Genomic DNA, 14,284 nt, shown 5'->3' with positions numbered 1-14,284 from the left:
CGTGGCATTAGCCATAATCTTCAAAATAAAAAGAAAGAAATGCTTGAAATGTATACGAGTTTCACTTTTTCAATTGAATTACTGAAATAAATGAACTTTTTGATGATATTGTAATTTTATGAGATGCATCTGTAGTTGCTCGCATGGCTTTGTACATATCTTGACTCCCAGATCAGCTACTCCAAAAGCAAGGGAGACAGCCAAGCAGCTAGTATTTTCAGGAGATCAGTATTGGCAGCCCACCTCTATCTTTCATGACAGGTTTCCTTAATTAAATAGAACAGGTCATGGAGCTCTTGCTTTGTTTTTCCTGAGTCACAGAAGTGTTTAGCCACAACCCTGTGTTTGCCTTTGAGAATTAAATGTCTTACCTCTTATAGATAGCCATATACGGAACCAACTTCTGCACATCTGCCAAAAATGCCTTCTTCCTGCTAATGAGAAACATCATCCGGTAAGTTTGTGGTTTCTTTATTACATATTGAAAATCATCCGTCAGCAAATGATAAAACACAGATATGTTCATTATCCAGATAGCCAGTGCTCGATTGGTTCCTTGTTGAATTTGACCATATAAATAAGACTTGCACTCAAGGCTGACTTCTGTAATATTCTTCTCTGTGGCCTTGTAATGAAAACCTGAGTACAATGAATATGTGTTACCTAGAGCAGCTAATCGGTTACACCTAACAAACTACAAATCTGTTTTCTATAGGAAATGCACCTTTCCCCCTTTCCCTTTTTTCCCCCTTTCCCTTTTTTCCCCTTTCCCCCTTTCCCCTTTCCCTTTTTCCCTCTTTTATTTTATTTTTTTATTTATTTTTTCCCTTTTCATCTCTCTCCTCTCTATATTTGTCCTGCCCTCTCTTTGTAGCACTTATCATTCACTCTCTTTCCAGTGTTGCCGTCCTTGATAAAGTTACAGACTTCCTTCTGTTCCTGGGAAAATTGCTGGTAGTTGGCTGTGTTGGTAAGTAGAATGTGTGATTTTATATTTGAAGTCCAAACCCATTCAGAATTTGTATTGGCTGCTATCTTATATTTCTCAAGCACTCTGAAAGAAATCCTGAATTCCCTTCTGTCATTTTTTCTGTCCTTTCCACAAGGCAATAGAAAAGGTGTCCTATGGAGAAACCATTGGATTCCCATGACAATATGACTTTGTTATGCACAGAGCAATTGGATGTAGCTGAGATTTCAGGTGAGGAGATCTCACCACTGGAGTCTCCAGAAAATATAATGTAGCACCCTCGAGTTTAGGCAGGGGTGCTCCTCACAAATTTACTTGTCAGGAGTAGTTATCCTGGTTGGTTGTTAGAGATCTATTGCTTTCTCCCCAAGTTTGGCCTTGTTGCACATTTCTCTTCTACCACTAGGTGGCCAGGTACTTGGTGGTATTAGATACGAGAAGGGAAACGCAAGGTCAGGTTATGGGTATATGAGGTATTTCAGCCAATGGTAAGGTTGTTTTTTTTTTTTTTTGTTTTGTTTTTTTGATCCCTTGGCCTGCTGGGAGAGCCTATATATTTGGGTGGTCAGGTGATCAGGGTTCTGTGCCACCTGGACAGCTGTCTGGGTGGATGTGTGTCGTGTGCCCCAGGCTGCTAGGCCAGAGATTGGGCCTATCCCAGGGGTGTCTGGCTGCTAGGCTGTCTGAGGGCCTATCCAAAAGCAAGAGAGCAGGGTTGGGATTGCGGCTTGCAGTCCATCCAGAAATGACGGTTCTGCCGGTCAGAGAACCTGTCAGTGGTTGGAGGTAGAAGGGAAGCTGTTGCCACTAAGGGTCCAATCGCCTTGTTACCAGGGACCACAGTGAGTAACTGAAGCAAGTACCGGAACAGCATTCTCACCAACCGGGGATGGTGGAGAATAGGGAAACTTCAGGCAGTGATCAAGTCAGGGACCCAACCAGCAGAGGTGACGCTTGCAGAGCAGCCTTGTGTGTCAAGTCAGGGACCAAGCAGGCCAGTGGAGTGAAGCTTGAGGAGTATCTGGAGTGCCATGCTAGGGACCCAGCAGAGAGGGGTGATGCTTGAGAAAGATACCACTGTGAAAATTGGAGGCGCTTAAGGCATTCACTGGCAGTGAATCATCTAGTCTAGTGAGAAACTGGGAGCTCAGTGTGCTGAAGAACTACAAGGAGAAGTTGTATTGAAGGTGAAAGAACTGTTAAGCTTTGTGTTAGGAACCATAGGAGACAGCATTCCTGCATGTGCAGATGTGGCGTCCCTGTGCGGCTGTCCTCCTCCTATTGAAGTTTTGGAGTCTGGTAATTGAACTTGTAACTACTCAAGGGTGTCCAGGCCCAAACTCTTTCCCCCATAAAATTTGTATGAGAAAAAAAAATCTCTTTTGCATTTAAGAAGTGTCTGGCACCCAATAACTTTATCCATTTGCACTCACTATGCCTCACAACTCACCACATACAGAAGGATGTCAGCTATTTCTGGCCCTGGAGGTTATCATCAGATTGAAGGAGGCCTGGGACCTTGCTACAATAATAATCCAACAAGTGATTGCTAACATGCATGTATTAAGGTGGACTGGCCCTTAAGCCTGGTACACACCAACCCAGCAGGTTGAAGGGAAATAAAACTGACTGCTCTGGTCGGAGCCACTGTACTATCAATCCAATGTTAGTACAGTGATCTCCACTGCAGTTCTATTATGCTCTGACAGGGGGACCGCCCCCCACCGTAACACCCCTGATCAGCTGGTAGTTTACCAGCATGCTCGTCCGGATGCCATACACATGGGCAGAATGGTGGCTGGTTCAATAAAAATCAGCCGTCATTCGGCCCGTGTGTATGGAAGCCGGTCCAACAGAAGCCAGATGTCGCCCGACATTCAGCCCATGTGTACTAGACTTTAGTCTAGATTATAGATTGGATTATAAGGAACACTGCCGGCTGACACGTTTCGAAGGAATAACTTCTTCCACAGAGCCCAGCAGTGATATCTCCTTCAGTTTCTTATATATACACACACATATGAGAGAGTGCACCAATTGGGCACCTTCCGAAGGGGCTCAGGGATCCCTCTGGGGGGTGCCTCATTGGTGCACACTCTCTCATATATGTGTGTATATATAAGAAACTGAAGAAGAAATATCACTGCTGGGCTCTGAGGAAGAAGGTATTCCTTCGAAACGCGTCAGCCGACAGTGGCCCTTATAATCCTCTCCACTACCATCTGTAGTCTGTTGTCGTCAGACCGATGGCCATCATCTGAAGGCTTTTTATATTGCGGTTTTCTTCCACATGTTTGTAAGTAGTTTTTTATTTACTTTTTTAATAAAATGCATTAAAGGATAATGCACAAGGTTGGTGTGCCTACTTTTTTCTATTTCTCCTCCTACTTTTAATCACCTAAGCTGCGTGAACCTGCTTTTGCATTCCAATTAATGTGTATAGGGAACCCTGTTCTAACGAGAACAAAGTTTAGGTGCTACAGGTCCATATTGTTAAGTGTCATTTTTTTAATGCACAGTTTGTAATTCTGAGTACGTGGAGGCGGATGTATTTTCTCATTACATCAGCAGGCTTTGCTTCCTGTTGAATCTCCCTTTTCACCGATAAGGTCTGTTCTATCGAAAAATAATGGAACACCATCAACACAGGCCCTTTATACTAATATATGATTTTACCTTTCGCCGACACATTCATCACAATCGCATGCTTTAAAGGTCCATTAACCTCCATTTTCTGTTCATCTATTCACAAATATTAAAATGATTTTTCTAATTTTTCCTTTCAGGGATCCTTGCCTTCTTTTTCTTCACTCATAGAATCCGGATTGTGCAAGACACGGCTCCTGCTCTTAATTACTACTGGGTGCCTATCTTGGTGAGTGCCGTATGGAATCTAAACTAGTCAACAGAATCTATTTTTGTACTTTAGAGAAAAACGGTAGTTGTGGTTTTAAATAATGGAACACCGCGATCGCTACAAGCAATGCAATGTAATGTAATACAGGGCTTGACAAAAAAAAAAAAAGTTCAGAGCCATTTTTTTTTTTTTAACTAACGTATCTTACAGATTTAACATGTACCCAAAGGTGAACTTCTCTTTTAACCCTTTCGCTGCCAGAGCTGTTTTTGCAGGGGTTTTTTTTTTCATATGTTTAACCACTGTCAGACCGGACCATTTTGCTGGCTTAAGACCAGACCACTTTTTGCAATTCGGCACTGCGTCGCTTTAACTGACAATTGCTGAAAACTATAACATGATAAGGCTTCCCTACCCGTTCTTTCTACCCTTGTTCTACCATCTCCCTGGACCTCTCCCCCCCCCCTTGATGGAGGGGGGGGGGGGGGAGAGAGGGATGGGGTAAGTGGAGGGAAGACAAGTCCCCCCCCCCCTTTTTCTTTTTTTTTTTTCCCCTCCCCTTCGTGTGTTTTGTTTTTACCTTTTTCTTTACTTATCTTTGTATTCTCCTTCTTTACAAAGCCCATAGCTTCCTATGCTTTATGCTTACCTGCATCCGGGCGTACTTATGATAATTGATATGTGATGTTATGTTTGCTTCATTCTGGAAGATTGGATATATTATTTGTTTCTTCTTAAAGTCAGTTTTATGTGATTTGACCGGTTTAGTAACAACCTCAGGGATAACTCTTACTACTATTTTCATACATACATGTTGATAGGAGATTGTCCTCAACCCTGGACACAGTGAGATCCCATTTGGGGTGTCTGGATTGAGGCTAGTCCCTGAGGCCTGATATTTTCTATATCTATTGTTATGTCTTAGTGTTATATTCAATCCTACAATTTGTTGGTTATTGAATGCATCTACTGTGGACTAGAAGGCTACTACATGCAATGTCAGCGCTGTATTTCTCTTTTGCTTTACTTATTTTTGTTTTTTGTTTCCTGTATTACTTCTACCTTCAATAAAAATTATTGAAATATAACTGACAATTGCACGGTCGCGCTACGTGGCTCCCAAACAAAATTGACGTCCTTTTTTTTTTCCCCACAAATAGAGCGTTCTTTTGGTGGTATTTGATCACCCCTGCAGTTTTTATTTTTTGCGCTATAAACAAAAATAGAGTGTCAATTTAGAAAAAAAACGCATCATTTTTTACTTTTTGTTATAATAAATATCCCCCAAAAATATATTTAAAAAAAAAACATTTTTTTCCCTCAGTTTAGGCCGATACATATTCTTCTACATATTTTTGGTAAAAAAAAAGCGATTTATTGATTGGTTTGCGCAAAAGTTTTAGCATTTACAAAATAGGGGATAGTTTTATGGCATTTTTTTTGATTTGATTGATTTTTATTGTGACTGTGACATTGTGGCGGACACATTGGACATTTTTGACACATTTTTGGGACCATTGTCATTTATACAGCAATCAATTCTATACAAATGCATTGATTCCTGTGTAAATGACACTCGCAGTGAAGGGGTTAACCAGGGGGTGGCAGTGTAGGGGTTAAGTGTTCCTAGGGACGTGTTACTAACTGTGGGGGGCTGGGCTTTGTGTTAGTGAACACTGATCTCTGCTCCAATCACATGGAGCAGAGATCAGCGTCACTTGTTGCTAGGCAGCATCTCCCCGTTCAGCTGTACCGTGAGACGATCGCAGGAATCCCCGCGGCGATAGAGTCCGCAGGACCCGCGACCGGACTCACGGGGGTCCTGACCGGCATGCGAGTGCGCCGCCGGCGGCGCGCACGCAATGGCAGGGCGGCATTTAAAAATGGACATACCTGTACGCCAATATGCCTGCCCGTGCCATTCTGCCGACGTACATCGGCGCGCGCCGGTCGGGAACTGGTTAAAAAAATAATTTTAGGCCTGAAGATTACATAAAACCCCCTAACATTTATATCTTTTCTGAAGGCAGGCACCTTGGAGAATAAAATAATGGTAGTTCCGATTTTATTTTTATTTTTTTATGTCGCACGATATTCCTGCATAGATGGTCTAGGAAGCAAAAAAATCAATAAAAAACGCACATTAAAAGTTAATTTTGGGGGCACGAAAATGCAATAAATTACCCAATTTTTTGGTAAAATATAAAAACTGAGGTTGCAACTGGCAATTGCCGCTCAAACAAAGGCCAAGATGACCGCTTCCTTGGCTGTAAAAGGTAGGAGGGGTTATTTCTGCTTTAAGAAGAAAGGCAAGTTCACTTTAGTCCAAGAGTACAGTGCCTTGAAAAAGTATTCACACCCCTTAAGTTTTCCACATTTGGTCATGTTACAAAAATTTTAATGTATTTTATTGGGATTTTATGTGATAGACCAACACAAAGTGGCTCTCAGAAACCATGAAATCAGAGAGAGACAGAAGTACAGTTAAATCACACTTGTTTAATAATAAAAGGAAAAAGAACAAACATAATCAAAACATAGCCAAAGTTCAGTAACCGTAACGTATGGAACAGCAAGCAGGATCTGGAGCCAGAAGGGATGTCAGCAAAGCAAGTCTTGAATGGGATTGCAGGAGATGGTGTCTGTGATGTTGACCAAGGCGAAGGCAGAGAGCCTCTGGACTGGATGGCTTAAGTAGGCAGGACTGGCAAGCAGGTTATCATCAACAGCTGAGTAACTGTGGAGAGATAGGAGTTGGCAATTAGCCGACAGCTGAGAGGCCAGCTCAGAGAAGGAAGGGCTGAGCCCAACCCTGACAGTGGCACATAATTGTGAAGTGGAAGGCAAATAATGATTGGTTTTCATTTTTTTTTTTTTTTACAAATATCTGAAAAGTGTGGCGTGTATTTGTATTTAGCCCCCTTTACTCCGATACAGCTAACTAAAATCTAGTGGAACCAATTGCCTTCAGAAGTCCCCTAATTAGTAAATAGAGTCCACCTGTGTGTAATTTTAATGTTGGTATAAATACAGCTGTTCTGTGAAGCCCACAGAGGTGTGTTAGAGAACCTTAGTGCACAAACAGCAACATCAAGGCCAAGGAACACGCCAGACATGTCAGGGGTAAAGTTGTGAAGAAGTATAATGCAGGTTGTAAAAAAAAAAATATCTCAAGCTTTGAACCTCTCACGGAGCACTGTTCAATCCATCATCCCAAATGGAAAGAGTATGGCACAGCTGCAAACCTACCAAGACATGGCCGTCCACCTAAACTGACAGGCTGGGCAAGGAGAGCATTAATCAGAGACACGGCCAAGAAGCCCATGGTAACTTTGGAGGAGCTGCAGAGATCCACAGCTCAGGGGAGAGAATCTGTCCACAGGATAGCTATAAAGCCTCATACACACAATCAGATTTTCGGACGACCGTTCGTCTGTTCTTTGTTGCATGCTAGTCTCATGTCGAAAGGGAAGAGGTTACTCACCATATGAAAATTCTCATACGACAGAATATAATTTTAGAAGTGACATAATATGTTGAATAGTTTTGTATGTATTCTTTCGTTTCTGAGCATGCGTAGTCTTGCTCTTATGATTTTTTTTCGTACGAAAACCGTACAAATTTAATGAAAATCTGACGTAGAGTTCACATACGACAAAACATTTATAGCCTGTACATCCAGCTTTTATCGGACGAAAAACTGGAATCTGCTGTCGAAAGCACCATACTAACGATCCAAAAATCTGCAGATTGTTCGTCCGACAAAATTTTACTTCCGATTTTTGTATCGCGAGTACGGGCTTTAAGTCGTGCACTCCACAAATCTGGCCTTAATGGAAGGGTGGCAAGAAGAAAGCCATAAGAAGCCCGTTTGCAGTTTTTGAGAAGCCATGTGGGGGACACAGCAAGCATGTAGAAGAAGGTGCTCTGATCAGATGAGACCAAAATTGAACTTTTTGGCCTAAAAGCAAAACACTGTGTGTGGCGAAAAACTGACTGCACATCACCCTGAACACTCCATCCCCACTGTGAAACTTGGTGGCAGCATTATATTGTGGGGATGCTTTTCTTCCACAGGGACAGGGAAGCCGGTCAGAGTTGATGGGAAGATGGATGGAGCCAAATACAGGGCAATCTTAGAAGAAAACCTGTTAAGAGTCTGCAAAAGACCTGAGACTGGGGCAGAGGTTCACCTTCCAGCAGGACAACTAACTAAGCATACAGCCTGAGCTACAATGAAATGGTTTAGATCAAAGCATATTCATATGTTAGAATGGCCCAGTCAAAATCCAGACCTAAATCCAAATGAGAATCTGTGGCAAGACTTGAAAATTGCTGTTTGCAAACGTTCTCCATCCAATCTGACAGAGCTTGAGCTATTTTGCAAAGAAAAATGGGCAAAAATTTCACTCTAGATGTGCAAAGCTGGTAGAGACATCCCCAAAAAAACTTGCAACTGTAATTGCAGAAAAAGATGATTCTACAAAGCTTTGACTCCGGGGGCTGAATACAAATGCACGCCACACTTTTCACATAATTTATTTGTTTCTAAAAAAAAATTGAAAAACATTTATCTTCTTCCTTTCCTTTCGCAATTTTGTGCCACTTTGCGTTTGATCTATAACATAAATTCCAAATAAAATACATTTAAGTTTTTGGTTGCAACATGACAAATTGTGGAAAATTTCAAGGGGTATAAATACTTTTTCAAGGCAGTGTATGTTTTGCACTTTTTTTTAATGCATTTCGGTATGAGTATCTTTTACTGGGAGGGGCAACACTAGAGGCTATTAATTTGTATAGTAGTTCTCAAGGGCAGGCAAGGAACATTCTGCCAGTAGGTGAGATCAGAGTTAGAGGAGGAAAGACTCAAAACTGAGCTACTGTGCCTTTTCTGTCCAGTTATAGGAATGGACAGAGGTTACCAAGCTGTTTTGGTTAACTACAGTAGATCACCAATCGGAATCTGCTGTCCAGTAAGCCTATATACGTTTTAAGAATGATAGGACAGAAATACAAATCCCTTTGCAGGTAAAACCATGAATTGATATCAGTATCAACAATTTAGCAGTTTGTCTGAATTTCACCTTTTGATAGTGGTACATTCATATCATTGAACTGTAATGCTCTGCAAACCTTACCCAAAAATGATAAAGCAGCAAATTTTATACATTTATTTTTATATTGAAAGGTACAGAACAATAGGTAATCAATAGGTAATACCTTGGGTAGAAACTGTAGATAGAAATTATCAATTATTATTAAATGCTTACATGTCGTGTGGCTGGTAATGAGACGTTTTTCTCTCCTTCTACAGACAGTGATTGTTGGCTCTTATCTGATCGCACACGGATTCTTTAGTGTGTATGGCATGTGCGTGGACACGCTGTTCTTGTGTTTCTGTAAGTATTTTGGTCTGTGTGGTTCTCTTCTAAAACATAAGAGGGTTGGATGTGGGAAATGGGGCCCTATAAGCTTGCAGTCTAACACTTTTCTGTCTACCGCTTAATTGGGTTATCTCCATGGACAGCCCTGCCCCAAGTTACTAGACTCCTCCATGTTGCACTTGAAAATGGCCATCTCGACGAGATATTCGAAGTTGGTGTCTGGCTGGCTTCTGTCCTTTTGGTTGTGGGCCCCTTAGCTATTGATAACCTTCAGTCACAGGGGGTGTACAGCACACAAGAGTGGATAAGTGCCTTCTACTGAGTGCGCATCAATGGATGTATGTGCGGTTACCTGTGCAGGACTGTACATACTTGGTCTTAGAAGGTCTTCCACATAGATTTCATTAAGTGCTACATGGAGAGGCATAATTGAAGGAATGGGTTGTCTCGGAGTGGGAGGACTTATCCTGCCCTGTACTAATCATGTTTTCTTTCTTCCATTTTTTTCCACTTCTATCTAATCCCAAACTCCTGCTTGGTATTTTCTACCTCCCCTGCTGTGCCCACACTCCCTTTGACTCTTCCGTCATTGTCCTTCACCCTGCTTGCTGTTCACCATCCTCATTGGTCCACCTTGCCTTTTCCTGCCATGCCCTTTACTTTCCTGGCTTGCCTTCCACCCACCCACCCCCTATAACTGGTCTGCATTGCACTTTGCAACCCTCATATTGCTGGTCTTATTTGACCTTGCCCCACTCTCCTTTACCTTCTTCCTTGCTTTTTTTTTTTTTCTTAATTTCCTGCTTGTCATTACCCTGTCCGCACGGAACATCACTACGCATGGTTCATCACTCCACATCATTCACCACTCCAACATGTCTGCTACCCTTCCCCGTGTCTCTTCTTTTTTTCTCTCTTTCTCTATTTTGCCAATACTTGATGATGGTGCTACACACAACAAGGTGAAGACTTGGAGAGGAACGATGGCTCCCTGGAGCGGCCATACTACATGTCCCCGGAACTCAGCCAAATTCTGCTCAAAAAAGATGCAGAACTGCTAAAACCCAGCGAAAGCCAAAGCTGATGGGTCCGAGGGTGACCAGACTTTCCCTTGAGTGCTGAAAACGACACGGGTTCCAGTAACATCTATATCTTCTTTGACTACTAATCCCTCTGCTGTACCTAGCAGAGAGAGCTGTGTTTTGAGAACAGGGCACTTTGAGATGGCCGCACACCCATCGGTGTGCAACGGACTGTGGCCTTATATATGTCGGAGGTCTTCTGAAACCTCTTGAAATTTAAGGGTTAACCTGTCTACCTTGCTTCATATGCATATAAAACACATTATATATGTATTCTACAGACACCCAGTGCCTTGTTTTAACTCTTGCATGACCTACGTTCCCATTGAACCTAGCGCTCTTTGTATCTCTGTCAAATCCTCTTTTCCTTTTCTTTCTAACCTGATTATGCCATGCTGCTCACTTGTTCCAATTCCCTCCTGCGCAGTGGAAGATCTGGAGCGCAACGACGGCTCGACCGAAAAACCCTTTTTCATGTCTCCCAACCTGCAAAAACTATTGAACAAGAAGAACAAAGGCCAGACTGACAAATGACCTTCAGCGTTCAATGCCTTTTTGTAATGCCCATCTGACAATCCCTGAATTCAAAGCCAGATATGTACTGTACCCTTTAGGCCTCCGTCAAGTTAAATCTGTTTGTTGTCCAGAGTTCAGCAGTTATTTTCCTACTAGGGTTCGGAGAATGAATACTAGAGTTTGATTGGTTAGTTCCTACTGCTTTGGAACAGTTTTGCTGAACATGTGTTTTTATGAGTTGATCACCAAAGATTTGCTTTAAAGGAAACCTATGCTGAGACGGCAATGAAAGCTGTCACTGCAGACCTTTTCTGAAAAAGCTGATTCCCTAGCTGTCTTGCTGAACCAGAGGCTTCAATGCCTGCTCAGTCAGTGACTCGGAACAGGTATGCAGATCAGGATTTCCGATTTCATTTTGACATTCTAACCTGCATGCCTGCCCCAGGTCCGTGACTCTGCTGAACCAGAGATGACCAAGCAACTAGTATTCGTGGCAGGCCATAGATGGTGTGAATTTATTTCCTGCAACCACGGGTTGCAGGAAAGATATTTACACAATTCCCCCATGAACACAGTGCTGACAGGGGAATTTCACCTGTCAAGGCATTGTATTCTCCCAGCAGGAGAAGCCATCCCTGCTGGGAGAAGACAGTGATCATTGCTAGTGGCTATAGCAGCTGCTAGCGATAATTGCAAGTAAAATCTGTCAGGCTGGTGGTAGCCAACTTGATCGATCAATCAACTTGGTAGATTCAGCCTTGCCCATACACGGTTTGAATTTTGTCTGGTTCCTGCTAAACCGGCTGAGATTTAAACAGTCTATGGCCGGCCTTAGCAGGAAGTGGGCAATAGTTGCCCTCGTAGTTTTCCTTGTACAGGTGTCCTTTTAGGGAAAATTCACTGACGTCGCTGATGGTCACTTTAAAGAGTAGCGTAGATAATAAAAGCTGTGTTTTATAGATTGATCCAATCTTAATATGTGTAAGGTGATGACCAGTTTATGCAGAATTGGTGTTTCCAAGCTTGATGCCAAATAATTGTAACCTACTGGTAGAAAAGTAGATGGGGAGTCACACATTAGTGAAGATGTCCCATTGGTTACCTTTTTGATTCCCTCCTCTAGGTGTCAGGCCCATAAGAGCTCTAAACATATAGGTATATGTGAGTCCTGGTTTGCATGTAGCTAGTATAAAGAGCAATCTATCTTTACTTGCCAAAAGATTGGTAATTCTATTCAGCCGGTCTTGTGTATTGCAAAAGTTTGTCTGAGCTTCATTTCTGCGTCTCTTGTGTAAAACCCAAGACTGGCTGAACAAAATTACAAATCCTTAGACAGCTAAAACCATTCATAGAAGTGTAGGGCAGCAGTGTATTTAGCCGTTTGCCTGGCATTCCATTTAGAAGCGCCCTTTTTACTCAAGCCTGGTAGTACCAAACGCAAATCTTAATGAGTGTTGGCTGTAGATTTACACACGCTTTAGCAGGGTTAAAGCAGCATTATCACTCTCTTGTTCAAAGCTCTCCAGATATTACCCGTATTTAGCAGTCTCAGACTGGAAGTAATGGAATCTGTTCTAAAAAAAATTATACAGGTTGCCATGACTGATCCACATTGATAATGCTAGTTGCCTGGCTGTCCCTGGCTTTGATACAGTCACTGAAAAAAGGCTTGCAGCAAAGTGTCGCCTAATCCGCAAACTTGTTGTCAAAGGCTATGTGTACTTCCAACAAAAGTTGCCACTTTTACACAGACCCTAGGGACAAGATGGATGTGTGGCTACAGGAACTCCCTAGTTTGCTTGTAAAGGATCAATACAGTCTAGCCTTTACAGGTGAAGCTTGACAAATGCCTTTGCGTTTAAGAGCGTAAAAGACAATCTTTGACACCTGCAAGGTTGCAGGAGTAAAAAGTTTTGGTTTTCAGTGGGAGTATGTATACAAATTGGTGCCCTAATTAATCAAGCTTAAAGCAGCACTTGGGGTATCTTAAATAGGGTTGCCACCTCATCCCTTTAAACCCAAACGTATATTAATTGCACAAGTTCTGAGGCTAATTTAAAGGGATTGTAAACCCTAATTATTATTATTTATTTTTTTAAATAACAAATATGTCATATTTACCTCCTCCTCTTCTGGGGTCCCTCAGCGGCGCTGATGGCTCCTCCCCGCATCGAGTGTCCGCATTGGAGAAGGCTCTCCTAAGGTGGACACCCATGCGGGCGCGCTCCCGAGTCCTGCATCTGTGTCCATTCACACAGAATGCAGGACTCGGCCCCACGTCATTGGATTTGATTGGCAGCAGCGGGAGCCAATGGCTGCGCTGCTATCAATCTATCCAATCAGGACCCGAGACACCAGCTAGAGATAGTATGCTGATTCCCAGCCAGAGGATGACAGCATTCAGGTAAGTAAAACTGGGAGGCTGCAGCACTACAGAAGGTTTTGCACCTCAAATCATTAAGGTGAAAAACCATGAGGGTTTACAACTCCTTTAATACAGATAAGGCACCAAGTGAGTTTAATTACCACCGTAATCGGCCACAGAACCTGTGTAATTAATATGTGTTCGGTTTTAAAGGGACAAGGTTGCAACGATAATCTTAAAGTGTGCTAAGGCACGCTAAAATGACCTCTCGTGTAATACTCTGTCATTTTACCATGCTTTAGTATTGGATAACACATCGCAGTCTGATAAATTGGGGTCTATATGTGCGTTACTCTTCTGTTACCATGTGTGCCCATTATAGTGGCTATGTTCTATAAAGTTTTATTGTTGAGCTATACCAAATATATGTTGTTTCTGATGTGAGGAGTGTTAGGCCCTATGTCAACAGGTGTTTGTTAATATCTATTGGGTTTTGCAAGTCCATGGGAATTCAAAACTCATCAGAAACACAAGCCCAAAGCTAGTTTACATATGGGAGATTTACTAAAACTGGTGCACACAAAATCTGGAGCAGCTCTGCATAGTAACCAATCAGCTTCTAACTTCAGCTTGTTCAGTTAAACTTTGGCAATTAAACCTAGAAGCTGATTGGTTAATATGTAGAGCTGCACCAGTCATAGTAAATCTCCCCCTCACTCCTAGATGTGTAAACCAACTTGGTCATGTACCTTGTAGAAGTGCTAAACTCTCTTCCCATGATGCAGTGCAATGGCAGTCATCTTTTATACCAACACCCTGGCACTAAAGGCCCCCCCATAGCTTGGCACCAACCAAGCGTTCAAATCAAAGATATATTTATATGCAACTTTAACTGGATTGTCCATTTTAAATGTTCTTGTTTTTTTTATATATATATATATATTAATAATTGCATGAGCAGCGTGTGGTTTTTGTATGTATAAATATGTTACAGTCCGCAAAGTTTACTGATACCAAATGTAATGGCATCTTTACAGTTTGTACAAATTTGCCCTCTAAAATGTATGGTTATATGTTCAAACAATAAAAAGTTTTGTTTTTTTTGTA

At 42.1% G+C, this 14,284-nt stretch overlaps 1 protein-coding gene across 3 annotated transcripts in view; it reads left to right on the top strand.

The window, feature by feature from the left end:
* Positions 1-14,284, top strand: part of SLC44A2 (solute carrier family 44 member 2 (CTL2 blood group)) — a 171,554-nt gene extending 157,270 nt beyond the window's left edge. For 2 of the 3 annotated variants that reach the window (XM_077470237.1, XM_077470239.1), the window contains exons 18-22: positions 381-454; positions 900-970; positions 3,757-3,845; positions 9,145-9,229; positions 10,177-14,284. In XM_077470237.1, coding sequence (XP_077326363.1) covers positions 381-454; positions 900-970; positions 3,757-3,845; positions 9,145-9,229; positions 10,177-10,298 — 441 coding nt within the window. In that variant the 3' untranslated portion in view covers positions 10,299-14,284. The remainder of the gene's footprint in view (positions 1-380; positions 455-899; positions 971-3,756; positions 3,846-9,144; positions 9,230-10,176) is intronic. The other variant, XM_077470238.1, reaches the window with a different exon arrangement.

Source organism: Lithobates pipiens, unplaced genomic scaffold (assembly GCF_037356315.1).
Source record: "Lithobates pipiens isolate NorthernLeopardFrog02 unplaced genomic scaffold, aLitPip1_a1.2 Scaffold_8, whole genome shotgun sequence".
Lineage (NCBI taxonomy): Eukaryota > Metazoa > Chordata > Amphibia > Anura > Ranidae > Lithobates > Lithobates pipiens.
This window is presented reverse-complemented; position numbering and strand designations above follow the sequence as displayed.